Source organism: Lissotriton vulgaris, chromosome 7, assembly GCF_964263255.1.
Source record: "Lissotriton vulgaris chromosome 7, aLisVul1.2, whole genome shotgun sequence".
Lineage (NCBI taxonomy): Eukaryota > Metazoa > Chordata > Amphibia > Caudata > Salamandridae > Lissotriton > Lissotriton vulgaris.
The window spans coordinates 554,244,761-554,257,965 of record NC_141695.1 but is presented as its reverse complement, the minus strand read 5'-3'; the positions used below and the strand labels follow the sequence as shown (position 1 = coordinate 554,257,965).

At 44.5% G+C, this 13,205-nt stretch overlaps 1 protein-coding gene across 4 annotated transcripts in view; it reads left to right on the top strand.

The window, feature by feature from the left end:
* NARF (nuclear prelamin A recognition factor) overlaps positions 1-13,205 on the top strand; it is a 398,106-nt gene that overhangs the window by 88,048 nt on the left and 296,853 nt on the right. For all 4 annotated transcript variants that reach the window (XM_086930648.1, XM_086930650.1, XM_086930651.1 and 1 more), the window contains one exon: positions 6,610-6,742. In XM_086930648.1, coding sequence (XP_086786774.1) covers positions 6,716-6,742 — 27 coding nt within the window. In that variant the 5' untranslated portion in view covers positions 6,610-6,715. The remainder of the gene's footprint in view (positions 1-6,609; positions 6,743-13,205) is intronic.

The following is a 13,205-nucleotide window of genomic DNA, read 5'->3' as shown; positions in this document are numbered from 1 at the left end:
CGAAGTTCAGATGCCATGGGTGTAACCTGTTTATGATTAAAAGTTCTGACTGAAACACAAAGCCTGAACTATTTTTGTATGTTACCACCAAGAAAGAGCTTTGAGAGGTAGTACTAAGAGAGGGGCCATGACTCCACATGTTGATTTTCTTCTCTGTAAGCATTTGATTGAAAACTATTGCGTTAATTCACTTAAAAACTAATAAGGTAGGACGGAGCTTTGTATGGTGGAGCCCCATAACTAATTCAGAGGCAAGGAGCTTCCCCACTGCGAACACGCCAACAAACATAACAGGAAGAGGTTTTACATTGAACTGCTTGCCAAAAAACATGCAAAGAGACTTCAAATTGTGAACTCTTTGACAAATACCATAGGAAGCAAAATTTGCATTGTGAACTCTGACAAATGCATTACATAGGAATGTTATGTTGTGAACTCCAGTACAAACTCCGTAGGAATGGGCTTCACATTTTTAACTATCTCCCAAATGCAACAGGAAAGGGTTCAGTATATACATCTCTTTTTATGTGAGAGGGCAGTGAATGCTTGTTGTCTCCAGAAGCAGAGGTAATGGTCATGTAAATGTACCCTTTAGATCTTCCTGTTTGATAGGCCTTTGCAGACAAAGGCCACAGTCATGTTTATGTCCATGTTACATTCAACAGACTTAACTTAATTGGTTTTAAATTAAGTACCAATGGCAGTAAGCCTTTTATTTTACATTGTGAATGAACTGACAACCCTTGTGAAGGTAACCTTTTTGTTGTTGTTTGTTTTTGCTCTTAAAAGCCTTATGTTTTCCTATAGCCTTATATAGGACCATTTCTGTTCTTTACAATTAGTCCCTTCTGGTGCTCAAATTATCACAAGGTCCCTCTCATATATTGGACCAGACTACAGTAACAGAGCTAGTTTAACCTTATGACGATTCTTTAGGTTACACCTTGGCTACTTTTGAAGGCCCCATAAAGGAGGGGTTTAAATGTGTTAATCTACCTGAACTCTTGTAATTATTTGTAATTTTGATTATAGCATTTATTTTTGTCTACATTAAAATATGGTTCCACTTTCAAGGAAAAGCATTGGTTGAACATTGGTTTATTGTGTGATATTTTGGGGATTTTCTAAGGACTAAGTTTGTTGCCCATAGCATCTCTTTTGTCAGCATTGGACTGCTTTTGCCTCCATATCATGCGAGTGCGTTTTTACACTGTGAACTTTTTGAGAAATACACTATGAAAGTACTTGTTATTTTTGAAACTAGAAGCACTGGACATTAAGCAAGAATTGTTGTGCACTGCATGGAGCTCTTTAACATTATTTTAACCTTTAAGTTGCTTTAGTTCACTCTTTTGGTGTTAGTTTAGAAAACAAGTATGATGTTGATGGTAAGGCCCTGATACAACAGATTGATAGTAATTATGACTTTCCCTTTAGACTTCAGGAATGTATTGCTTCACTTATGTATTTGACCATATGAGTGTGGGGTGCAACCACGGCCAGACCAAATGGCATTGCTAATGCTTGTTGCGTTTATTTTATTTATTTTGAAAAGTTTTATATAGCGCGAACAAGATCTTAGCAGATAACAGAGCGCTTTACATAGGCAAGGGGGGTGAGTACACGAGGTAGCATAATTAGGGAGCATAATTAGGAAAGTAGGTCATCAATGCAAGTAATACAGATAGGAGGGAGTATGAACAGTCGGGTAAGGTCGATAATATACAGGTATAGGTATATATATAGGTATAGGATAATACAAGTAAATACATATGTGCAAATGGATCAAGCACGAGTACAGATCGACGCAGAGTCTTAAAAGATCAAAAGTGGTGGTTCAGGTGTATTTAGCCATGAGGATAGCTTTAACTTCTTTCTTAAAAAGAAAAGTGGAGGGGATAAGTCTGGTTTCAGGAGGGAGTGCGTTCCAGGTCCTAGGCGCCATTCCTGAGAAGGAACGTTTGTAAGTTCTTTCCTTCCGGAATCTTCGAGGTTTCAGCAGAAGATTCTTTGTGCTTCTGGTGGATCTCGAGCCGCCTGAAATTGTCAGCTTCTGAGTGAGGTAGCCCGGTGAGTTCAGGTGGATAGCCTTGTGTGTCAAGCAGGCCATTTTCAGATGTATTCTGGCTTCAAACGGCAGCCAGTTCAGGGATTTAAAGTCAGGGGAGATATGGGAATGTTTTTTTGATCCAGTGATGAGTCTTGCTGCCGCGTTTAGTGAAGCTCTCAGGGGTGCAGTTGTAGTTAGGGGGAGGCCGCAGAGGGCGATGCTGCCGTAGTCTATGCGAGGGATGATTAGCGCTTGTACTGCAGTTTGGAAGTCTTTGGCTGGGAGGAAGGGTTTAAGTTCCTCAAGGTATTTATTTGGAAGTTCGCTCCCTTAGTTGCCTTGCTGATATGCTGCTGCATGTTGAGATTGGCATCTAGTGTTATGTCTAAAGATTTTGCTGAGTCCACGATGGTCGGTTGGACATTGAGTTCAGTTAGGTGTTTAAGCCAAGTTTGAGTGGTAGAGATTTTCGCGGGAGGTGAGATCAGGAGGAACTCAGTTTTCATAGCATTGAGTTTGAGGTGGTTATCGGCCAGCCAGGATTGGGTGCTTCTGATCGTCGAGTTCAGACGCATGATGTCTTTGGGAGATTGTAGTTTGAGATACAGTTGAGTGTCATGGGCGTACATGTGAAAGTGTACATTGGATGCTTGTAGCAAGGTGGTGAGAGGTTCCATAACTAAGTTGAACAAAGTAGGGGATAGGCAGGATCCTTGAGGGACACCTAACGATACAGGTACTGGGGAGGACATCAGGTTGTTGCTCTTGAATTTCTGAGACCGGTTGTGAAGAAATGAGGTGAACCACTGAAGAACGGTCCCGGAAAGACCCATTCTTGTTTTTAAGAGTTCGAGTAAGTTCTCATGTTTCACAGTGTCGAATGCTGAAGAGAGATCAAGAAGGATGAGGAGGCAGGAATCATTGTGATCTAAAATTTGGAGGGCTCGTCAATTATGTGAGTCATAGCCGTTTCGGTACTGTGCCCTGCTCGGAAGCCTGATTGATGAGGGTTGAGGAGATCAAACTGTTCTATGTGCTTTGTCAATTGTAGTTGAACGCATTTTTCCAACAGTTTGGCGAGAGTGGGAATGTTGGTGATAGGACGGTAGTTGTTTAGATCAGTGGGGTCTGCTGTTGGTTTCTTTAGTAAAGGTGTAACTTGTCCAACTTTGAGGGAGTCAGGTATGGTTCCTTGTTGAAGTGAGCTATTGATAATTTTAGTCCAGAGTGGGAGGAGCAACGGGTGAAGTCTTTTACAGCGTTAGCAGGAAGAGGGTCATTGAGGTGGTTGGATGGTTTCAGGGTGCTGAGTAGATTGTCAATTTCTTCTTCAGAGTACGTGTCAAAGGATGACCATGTCGCATTGTTTTTTGGTTCATTGGGTGTTATGAAGTGGTGTTTGGATTAGAGCTTTGCGTCAATGAGGAGAGGGCCTTTTATGTTGTCAGTTTTTTGTTTAAAGAAAGCAGAGAAATCTTCACAGGAAGGTGCATTGCCCATAGTGTCGACTGCTTGTGGTTGTTCCTTGGATTGGGATCGTATTAGCTCGAACAGTTTTCTTGGACGGTTTTTTGCTTGGTCGAGCTGGAGTCTGAAGAAATCTGACTTTTAGCGTTTTATTTTCCTGAAGTATGCGTTTCTCTTTTTCTTCAGAATTTTTAGGTGCAGTGCCGAGGGAACAGATCTCCAGGTGCGCTCTGCCATTCGCATGGCCCGTCTGTCTTCATTGAGACTCCCGTCGTACCAAGGGTTAGAGATCTTGGTGGAGTCTCTTTTCAGTTGCATCGGTGCAGCCTCATTGATTATTGAGGTCATAGCGTTGATATAGTGGTCAGTTAAGCACTGAACGTCAGTAACGTCGGTAAGGGGAAGTAGGAGATTGCAGCTGTTAGGGGGTACAGAGTTTGGCTTGAGTTTCTTCAGGTCTCTTTTCCAAACTTTGGGCTTGGAGGATTGAACCGGGACACGTTTAACGTTTTCATTGATGTAGAATGTGACAGTATGGTGATCTGACCAGTCACAAGGTTGGATTGAATCAAGTTGAATAGTGGCTTCTTTGGAGATGATGAGGTCGAGGATAGAGCCTTTGTCATGGGTCGGGCTGTTGCAAATTTGGGTGAGGTCAGAGGCGCTAAGGTAGTTTTTGAGGCTATTGACTACTGCGTCACTACCATCATTCCAGTGAAGATTGTAGTCTCCAAGGTAAATTTGTGTGTTTTGCCGTCCTGAGTTGATTGAGATTATGTCCATGAGTTGTTGTGAGAAGGTGAGGTTGTCCCCAGGTGGGTGGTAGATGACGTGTAGTGAACAAACAGGTTTGTTTTCACTGATGACATCAAGGCAGATGTATTCACAGGAGGTAAGAGAGGGGGCGGAGACTTTATTGATTTAAAGGCTGCTCTTGTAAATGCATGCGATTCCACCGTCTGTCTTCCTGGGTCTGTCAAGTCTAATGATGCAGTAGTTGGGGGGGACTAGGATATCCATGATAGGAGTAGAAGATTCGGTTAACCATGTTTCAGTTAGGATGGCTAGGTCAAGGTTCGAGGAGATGATGAGATCAGCGACCTCCGAGGAGTGTCTTTGGGCCGATCTACAGTTGAGAAGTGTGCATTTGAGTCTGGGGGTGCAGAGGGTGGGGGGTGATCTTGAGTGCGGGGGACTTTTGTGAGGTTGTTGGGGACGGAGCCTCTGTTGTTATGCGTGGGGTGCCTGAGAGGGTTGGAGAGAATCGTAGGAATGGACAGGTGTGTGGTGGCTAAGGGGTTTTGGCGAGCTGAGACATATGTGCAGAGTAGGGTGTGTATGTCGAGGTCCGACAGAGTCCTGATGGTGCGTCGAGGGCGGTTGGAGGTATTGCGAGAGGGGATAGTGGTCCACTGTGGGGGGTGCGTATGGTGTGAGGGGGCTAAGTTGTTAGGTCGAGAACGGTGTGAGGGGGCTAGGTTGTTAGGTCGAGAACGGAATGCGGGGGTTAAGTTGTTAGATCGAGAAGTGGAGGTGGGGAGGGGGTGTCTGGGGTGTGTGAAGAGAAACTCCTTGAGGGTGTGGAGTTCTTCTCTCAACTGGAGGAGGGTGGACATGATAGTGTCAAGCGTGGGGTTGGATAAGGGGTTGGGGATTGATGGAGAGCGAGTGTCTGTGTTACTGGAGACGGGGGGGAGAGGGGAGGGGGTGTTAGTGAGGTGGATGGAGTTGGGAGTGTTAGTGAGTGTGTTGCTATTCGGGTAGGTGGGGAGGTTGGGGGGTGAGTGAGGGGGAGAGTGAGAGGATTAGTGGTGGTGTTGGTGTTGTTGGGGATTGATGGAGAGCGAGTGTCTGTGTTACTGGAGACGGGGGGAGAGGGGAGGGGGTGTTAGTGAGGTGGATGGAGTTGGAGTTGAAAGTGTTAGTGAGTGTGTTGCTGTTCGGGTAGGTGGGGAGGTTGGGGGGTGAGTGAGGGGGAGAGTGAGAGGATTAGTGGTGGTGTTGGTGTTGTTGGGGATTGATGGAGAGCGAGTGTCTGTGTTACTGGAGACGGGGGGAGAGGGGAGGGGGTGTTAGTGAGGTGGATGGAGTTGGAGTTGAAAGTGTTAGTGAGTGTGTTGCTGTTCGGGTAGGTGGGGAGGTTGGGGGGTGAGTGAGGGGGAGAGTGAGAGGATTAGTGGTGGTGTTGGTGTTGTTGGACAGGGAGTCGATGATAGAGGGGGTGAGGCAAATGTGGGACGTTTGGGGGCTGGGCGTTGCGGGGGTGACAGTGTGGTAGAAGGGAGTGAGAGTGGGGGGGAGAGGTTGAGGGAGGGGAGAGGGCTAGGAGTGGTGGGAGTACAAATAGTGGGGGGGGCGGTTGAGGGAAGAGGGAGAAGGGAGTGAGAAGGGGGTGAGAGTGGGGGGGAGAGGTTGAGGGAGGAGAGAGGGCTAGGAGTGGTGGGAGTACGTTTGCGATCAAAGATTGTACAAAGAACACATAATTAATATAATGCTTCTGCATTATTCATTTACATGGTTTATATCGCGAGTTTCATTGAGATGGGTAATTATGATGTACTCTTACACAACCGTGATACCTCAAGGGAGATGGAGCACCTTATGAAACAGTTACTATGGCACAAACTGGTATCAGACTGTGATAAAATGAGTCCTGTAGTACAGTAATGACATTTGCTATCACACTGCTTGGATAAGCCGGCGGAATGCAAATATTTCATAGCAATTCAGTACCCCAGTTCCCTAGTGGAGTTTATCCTCTAATAAAAGTTGCTTTCTGTTTCTTCGTATCTTTTTTAGGACTAACTCTCCCATTTCCTTTAACAGTTGGTAGGCAGCGTTGACACTGTGAAAGGTGAGCGGGCGGGGGAGGGTCCGCCCGAGCTGATTGGTGACAAAGCGTCCCTTAAGAGAAACGGAGGGCAATACCTGAGGCAGAGGGAGGACACTACTCCGAGCCATTCAGGCACTCAGCCTGCGCGCGTCAGGCAGTAGAGGCGTTACTGTTCCGCAGTCCCCTTGTCTCTCTCACGTGACTCTGCAAAAGAGGACCCTGGCCCGACTAACCCGCTGTCGCCTCCTCTCCCTCACAGGAGCTTCTGAGAGCCGCAGGAGAATACCGGGAATCTGTCTTTAGCAGCGGGTCCGGCAGAACGGAAACCGAGCGAGCCCGGCGCCACCAGACACACAGATTCACAAATGAAGTGTGAAAACTGCACGAAGAAGGTGAGTGCTGGCTGCGCCTGTCGCGAGCCGGCTCCGCGTTTGCAACGTTGATGAATATTTGTATTATTTATTTATCTTTGTTCTTATTCGTTATTTGACTTTAGAACCACCTCGACCGACATTGGATATAGCGTCTAGCCGTGTTGGTTTGTGTCCTTGTAGCTCTATTTCTCCTTCCATGAAAGTTGAAATTGTTTTGAACTGCGGAGATGAAACCTATTTACACCCCCTGCTGTTTGCTTTTCTGCAGCTTCAAATTATGGTGAATTTTGATTTCTTTCAAATATGAACAAAGGTTGAAGCACCATTTAACTTGTTCTTATTTTTTTAGCAATCTGATTTTGGGGTCTTTTTTATTAAGCTTGCTCCCACCTAGAAGCTAGAAAGCTGTGCTGTTGTGCATTCTTTCATGTGCTATTGCTTGTCGGTATTTCTAGCTCCGTAGGTTGAGCCGAGATCTGTGTGGAACATGTATGTCACGAATTCTAACGCCCCCCTTTTGAAGAACCCTGGCCTATAGGGCTGCTTATTGGATAGAGGGTGAATGGGGTTGTAGCCCTCTGTAAACGACAGAATCATGAGGGGGTTTCATGTGTGCACGTGGAGTTAGTAGAAGCTTTTTAGGTCAGTGCTGTCGAACCAATGCTTCTTTATGGCAGCTATGACCAGCTGTGGTTTGAGCTTTTTGGTGTGTTTTATTAGGTGCATCTGAAGCCTGGCATTGAGGGGCATTTCCATAGTCCTGAAACATGACAAAATGACACTTGTGATCATGGGTTGAATCCAGAAGTGGTGGGTGTTTGGGAGGAAGTTTAGTTGATAGACTCGTTTCACCGGGTTTGAATACTGATGCCTATGTCCTGAATTGCTCTGGTGAGCATGTCTTATCGGTGCTCTTGGCATTTGCCGCGGTATGGGGGCTCCCTAAAAAATTCGAATCCTTCCATAGGTTAACAAACACATATTTTTTCAGTTTGTAAAAATTGTCCTGAACTCTGGAGTCTATTGTTTTTCATCGTATTGTAATAGAAAGGTCAATATTGTTCTTCGTTTTCCCACATCCTTCTCACATACGAACAGGTCTTGGTTGGCAGAAATAATGGCGGTTTTTTATTTAATATTTTTCTTCTGATGGTGCGAATGTTTTGTGTATTTGGAAATCGGTAGTAAAACAGAAAACCTCAGAGTGTGTAAATAAGAAACGTTCATCACATTCATGCGCCAGTGCAAAACATTCTGAATTATTGGTTGCGCAAATATATGCAGTTGTACACGACTGATTGAAGCTTACCCTGCTACTGTACTCATCCTACCACTTGTGTGCGTGCGCTTGCACTGCTGCCTGTACTGTACCTGCAATCTGTGCAGGGGAAGCTTGCAATGCTCCTGTGGCATATACTTATAGTGCACCTATTTTGTGGATTATCTTGTGCTGACTATTATACACAAGATTTGTGTGTGAAGGAAACATGCATTGGTGCTGCTTTTGCTGTAGCTCTTCGAGTTGTGATGGAAGCTTGCTTTGCTTCTGCCTATCCTGCATAGAATGAACCTTGACTGAGTAGCTTAAATGAATTCAAAAAGAAATTATAACAACATTGTTTTTATTCACAACGTGTATCGTAAAAAATTATTCTTAAAATACATCCATAAAATAATCACATTTAATGCCCCTAAAAGATTGGATAGGGAAGGGTAGTGTTGGGATAGTGAGGGTACTGAATGGGTAATTGAACAATGGTCACTATGACCTGGATAAGCCAGAAATAATAATTAATTAGCAAAATAAAAAGTACAATTCATTGATAAATTAGAACAAACTCATGCCTCCAGAAAACAAAATCAACAAATAATAATTCATGGAAGAGGCTGAGGTTAAAGGAGAAGTGTCGACGTTTCGACCCAAAATAGTGCAGGCTGAGGTGAAACCTTGCTAGAGGGTCTTCATCAGGACAAGGACACATTTTTTACGATACACGTTGTGAATAAAAACAATGCTGTTATAGTTTCTTTTTGAATTCATTTAAGCTACTCAGTCAAGGTTCATTCGCTTCAGTATCTGGGACCACTTTGTTTGTATCAACTATTCACCCAGGTCCCAGCAACTTATTGGGTTAACCCGTGTCTTTACAGCGCCTATCCTACATAGGTTCTGCTTATTTGTAAATCCTTACCTAGTTTATAGATGTTTAGGAATATTGTGCTGACAATACTAATGCTATAACTTCTCTGGGTGTGAGGGACACATGCCCTGCTGCAGCATGTGCGGTACCCGTTCTATTTATAAGGGACGCTTGCACTGCCACTGGTTTTAGTGTTTCTGTACTCTGTGTTAGTCAACTTTTGAAGAGCCTTTTTATCATTCAAATTTCAGACACTGTAATAAAAATGTATAGACACATGACGGTTCACTTGCAAACTGATTTAGAAAAGCTCACCATGTTAACCTGGAGCCCATTTTGCAGCTCACAAACCGGAATCGAGCGACGATCATTAAAGTGACGGGAAAGTAACTTTTTTTCTCATGAACATTTTCCACAAAAGGAAAAAAGGCTACATTTAGCCATGGATACATGAAAGGCAATTTATGGTCCCAACCAGTATGCATGTTTTTAAGCCCCTGCCTCGCCTAAGGATGACTTGGCATTATTCTATACCCTTATCAAATCTTAACCCTGCAGTGCTTTATTTATTTTTGGATTTTATATAGTCATAACTTGGCCCAGTGGCATCAAAGTGCTTTACGATTTATGAGAGAACCAGAAGAATAGTATGGATAACAAGTAACATATACAGATAAGCAACAAACAAAATCCGTAGGCCTAGCATTTCGAATCAGGGGATAACAGTTAGGCAGACTGTATCTGGATATATTGGATACAACAAAAAGGGGATGCAGAGAAGTGATCATAGCTTCATCCAAAGTGTCTCTCAAATAGGAGATCCTTTTAAACCATGGTAAGGCTCGAGATTGTTCAAAGATCTGGTGGGATGGCGTTTCAGATCCTTGTTGCACTGCCAGAGAATGCTTGTTTCATAAAACGTCCTCGCCTGACTGTTTAAGATTCTAGCAGGAGTGCTTCAGCATTTCTTGATCATCGTTGAGCGCCACAGACTTTCAATTTTTAAACCAAGTAGAAGGGTGTGGCTTTGTGGGTGATGTGGTTTTAAATTGGGCTGTTGCTTTAATGGGAAGTCATAGGAGGATGCAGAAAATAGGAGAAAAGTGATCACATTTTTGTGACTTGCACAAAGGGGCAAATATGTGAAGCACTGCTCTTAGCAATGCCACATGTGCTTTGGGGAGACAGGAGAGGAGAGAGTTCCCTTAATTCAGTCTGGAGAGTACCAGTGTCTGGTCTGAAGTTTTCAGATTCTGCTTGGAGATAAGTTGACTGATGTTTCACATCAGTTTAAGTTGGTGGCGGGTGCTTCTGGCCACGGACAAGATTGACTTCTGAAGGTCAAGGTGATTGTCAAGGATAAATCCCAATGATTTAGCATTCCTCTTAATAGCGGTTTTACAGTTCAATGGGGAGTAAGAATCGAGACACTCTTGGGCAGAGAGGTTTTTGGGTGACATTAAAAGAAATTAACATTTTGTTGAGTTTCAGGTAATGGTTGGCCATCCACTTTTGAATTCTGTTTAGAATGTTGGAAAGTAGAAAGAAGTCATTCATGCAACAAATCTTCAATTAGATCTGTGTATCATCCACATATTGGTGATGGAGAATATCATCCACATATTGGTGATGGAGAATTTCAAAGGTACTCCAAATATCTCCCAGTGTGTCTATATATGTAGAATAATTTCGTTTGGGGGTAGTCATAAGTGCTAAAGAACCCCTTCTTTTAGAACAGTTTTGTGAGAAACACAGCCCCCCCTTTAACTATTTGTGATTGGTAGACAAATGGGGATCAAGCCAGTGCTGGACTGCACTGTCAAAGCCAATTCGTTCCTTTGGGATGTTAATCAGAGCACAGTGGTTGACTGTATCTAAGGCAGCTGCAAGTTCCAAAAACACATGTAGGCAAGAGTTGCCTGAATTGAGAAAGTAGAGCGTATTATCCACAATTTTGAGAAGAGCCGTTTCAGTGCTGTGCCTTTGTCTGAAAACAGATTGGAAGACATCAAGAAAGTTGCTTGCTGGATATACACTTAGGAATATACCATGACATGACCTGCAGATAGAGCCCAGATTTGCCATGACCTGCAGATAGAGGCCAGCTGTGCCCCATTTCATGAAACGTCAATGGCCTGGTAGATATAATCAAAAGAGGAGTTGTGCTGCAATATATCAAAATGCAAAAAGATCAATTGATAGACCGAATGCTGCACAGTGTCGAACATTCACTGCAGTACCGAGATCTGGGCCTAAAGCCTTCGTTTTTTTGCTCCCCATGCCATTCCAGTTCTTTAGTGCGTCAGGTATGCACAGACGTGGGTCCTGGGCTCACTGTGCCAGTGGATTCAAGCTAGCATGGCTGATATGGGATGATGCCCCGAATGCTTGTTTCCGGTCCAGGGAGGACCTGGCTTGGCAACATTTTTTAAAATACAGTGAATAATAAAAGATTCATAATTTTTCTACATTATGTTCTTGGGATGTAATTGGTGCTGTCAGAGTTAGTTATGATTGGAAGGAGTATGTGTGTGATGTGTGTATAAAAACAGAGCCCAGAGGAAATTCTTAATAGACATAACGCTCCCCACCCTCCCTTCTGGTAACCGGACCCACCTTGAAGGGGACTTAATACTAGAGGAGATAACAAAGGCAGTCCGAGCTGCTGCCCCAAGTGGCGGTTAACGGAGAGTTGTCACACACTTTCCCATTGAGGCACCGGACCCATCAGGGGTGCCTGCTCTCCCCCTTCCTTTTCCTTATGGTGCTGGAGGCCCTGGCAGCGTGGATCCGCATGGACCCGGTGATCCGGGGCTTCCGCTGGTCGGATGACTGAGAGGACAGAATATTAGTATATACTGACAACATCCTCTTATGTTTGGCCGACCCTAAGCGCTCCATAGCCAGAGTGATAAACATAATTGACAATTTTGGTCGATGCTCCAGAGATACTTTAAACTGGGCAAAATCGCTGATTTATATCCTACATGGTGGCCTGCCAGCCTTGCCCAGAAACGGTGAGATTTGGATTACCACAGAGGGTTTCACGTATCTGGGGATATTCGACACCGTAGATCCCACTCTCTTCTATGAGAAAAACCTCCTTTCCCCATTGGAAAGGTTGAAGACTTATGTTTAACACTGGAGATCACTGCCATTTTCACTCCTCGGAAGAGCTGCACTCTTCAAGATGATGGCATTACCCCGCTTCCTATATGTTCTACGCAATGCACCATTCCCCGTTCCTCTGTACTATTTCAAAACAATTCCACACTACGAACACTCCTATGGAATGGGGATCTGCAAGAATTGCACTGCATAAGCTCACACAAGGGGGGGGGTATTATGGAGGCATTGCCCTGCCAGATATACAGAAGTACTATTGGGTGGCACAGCTGGCTACGATTAACCAATGAGTGCTCCTACGGTCAATGAACCGTCGATCCAGATGGATCGCCTGGTGATCTACACAGTTGCGTCTGCAACAGCACGACACAACAACTGTAACCATTGGTCTCTGGCATGCAGTCCATGAAGTGCTGGTGTGAAAAGTTAGACTGACTCAGTCCACACCATTGTGGGAATCGGTGGCTCTGGACATCCTGGGGGTATACCCGGAGTCTGACAAATGGGATCTGATAGGTCTGTCTAAAATAGGAGACCTATGGAGGGAGAGGGGGTTCACAGTACTCATGTTTGCTAGACCTCCAAAGAGAATATAACCTGGCAGATGCTGAAATAGTTTGCTACCTACTGGTTAGACATGCACTACAGGCAGCCATACCTGTGGGGTAGGAGCTTCCTGGCTCCTCTCCCCTGGAAAATGGCTTGCTAGATGAGCACATGGCACGTAAAGCAACCTCACTCACATACCGAAAAATCATTAACAACAAACTTGACACACTTCTCTGCCTGCTCGAAAGACGGGCCCTAGACTTTGGAGGTCTAAAAAACGATGAATGACAGGAGGCGCTCACCTATCCTAGAGAAGAAGCGATCAAGACGGGATTTGGACTGGTACAGCTTAAAATACTGCACAGAGTCTACTTTGCCTGTACTGCAATGGTAAAAATAGGTAGGATGCTGAGTGATCCAAGCCCTAAGGGGCACTATCTTTCACATCTATATGGGACTACACGTCCTTACAGTCTTATTGGGTAGCAATAGTTAGTTGTATGAATGCCTTAACATATAGGAAGACTCAGACATCAGTCTAATGGGTCGGACCTGGATGACCCTGGGCCTCTCTGTATCAAAGCGCAATATAGCCCGCTGCTGGGGAGCAGACGTAACACCAAGCTTGAGCGATTGGAAAAAAGACATGAACATGAAAATTGTGG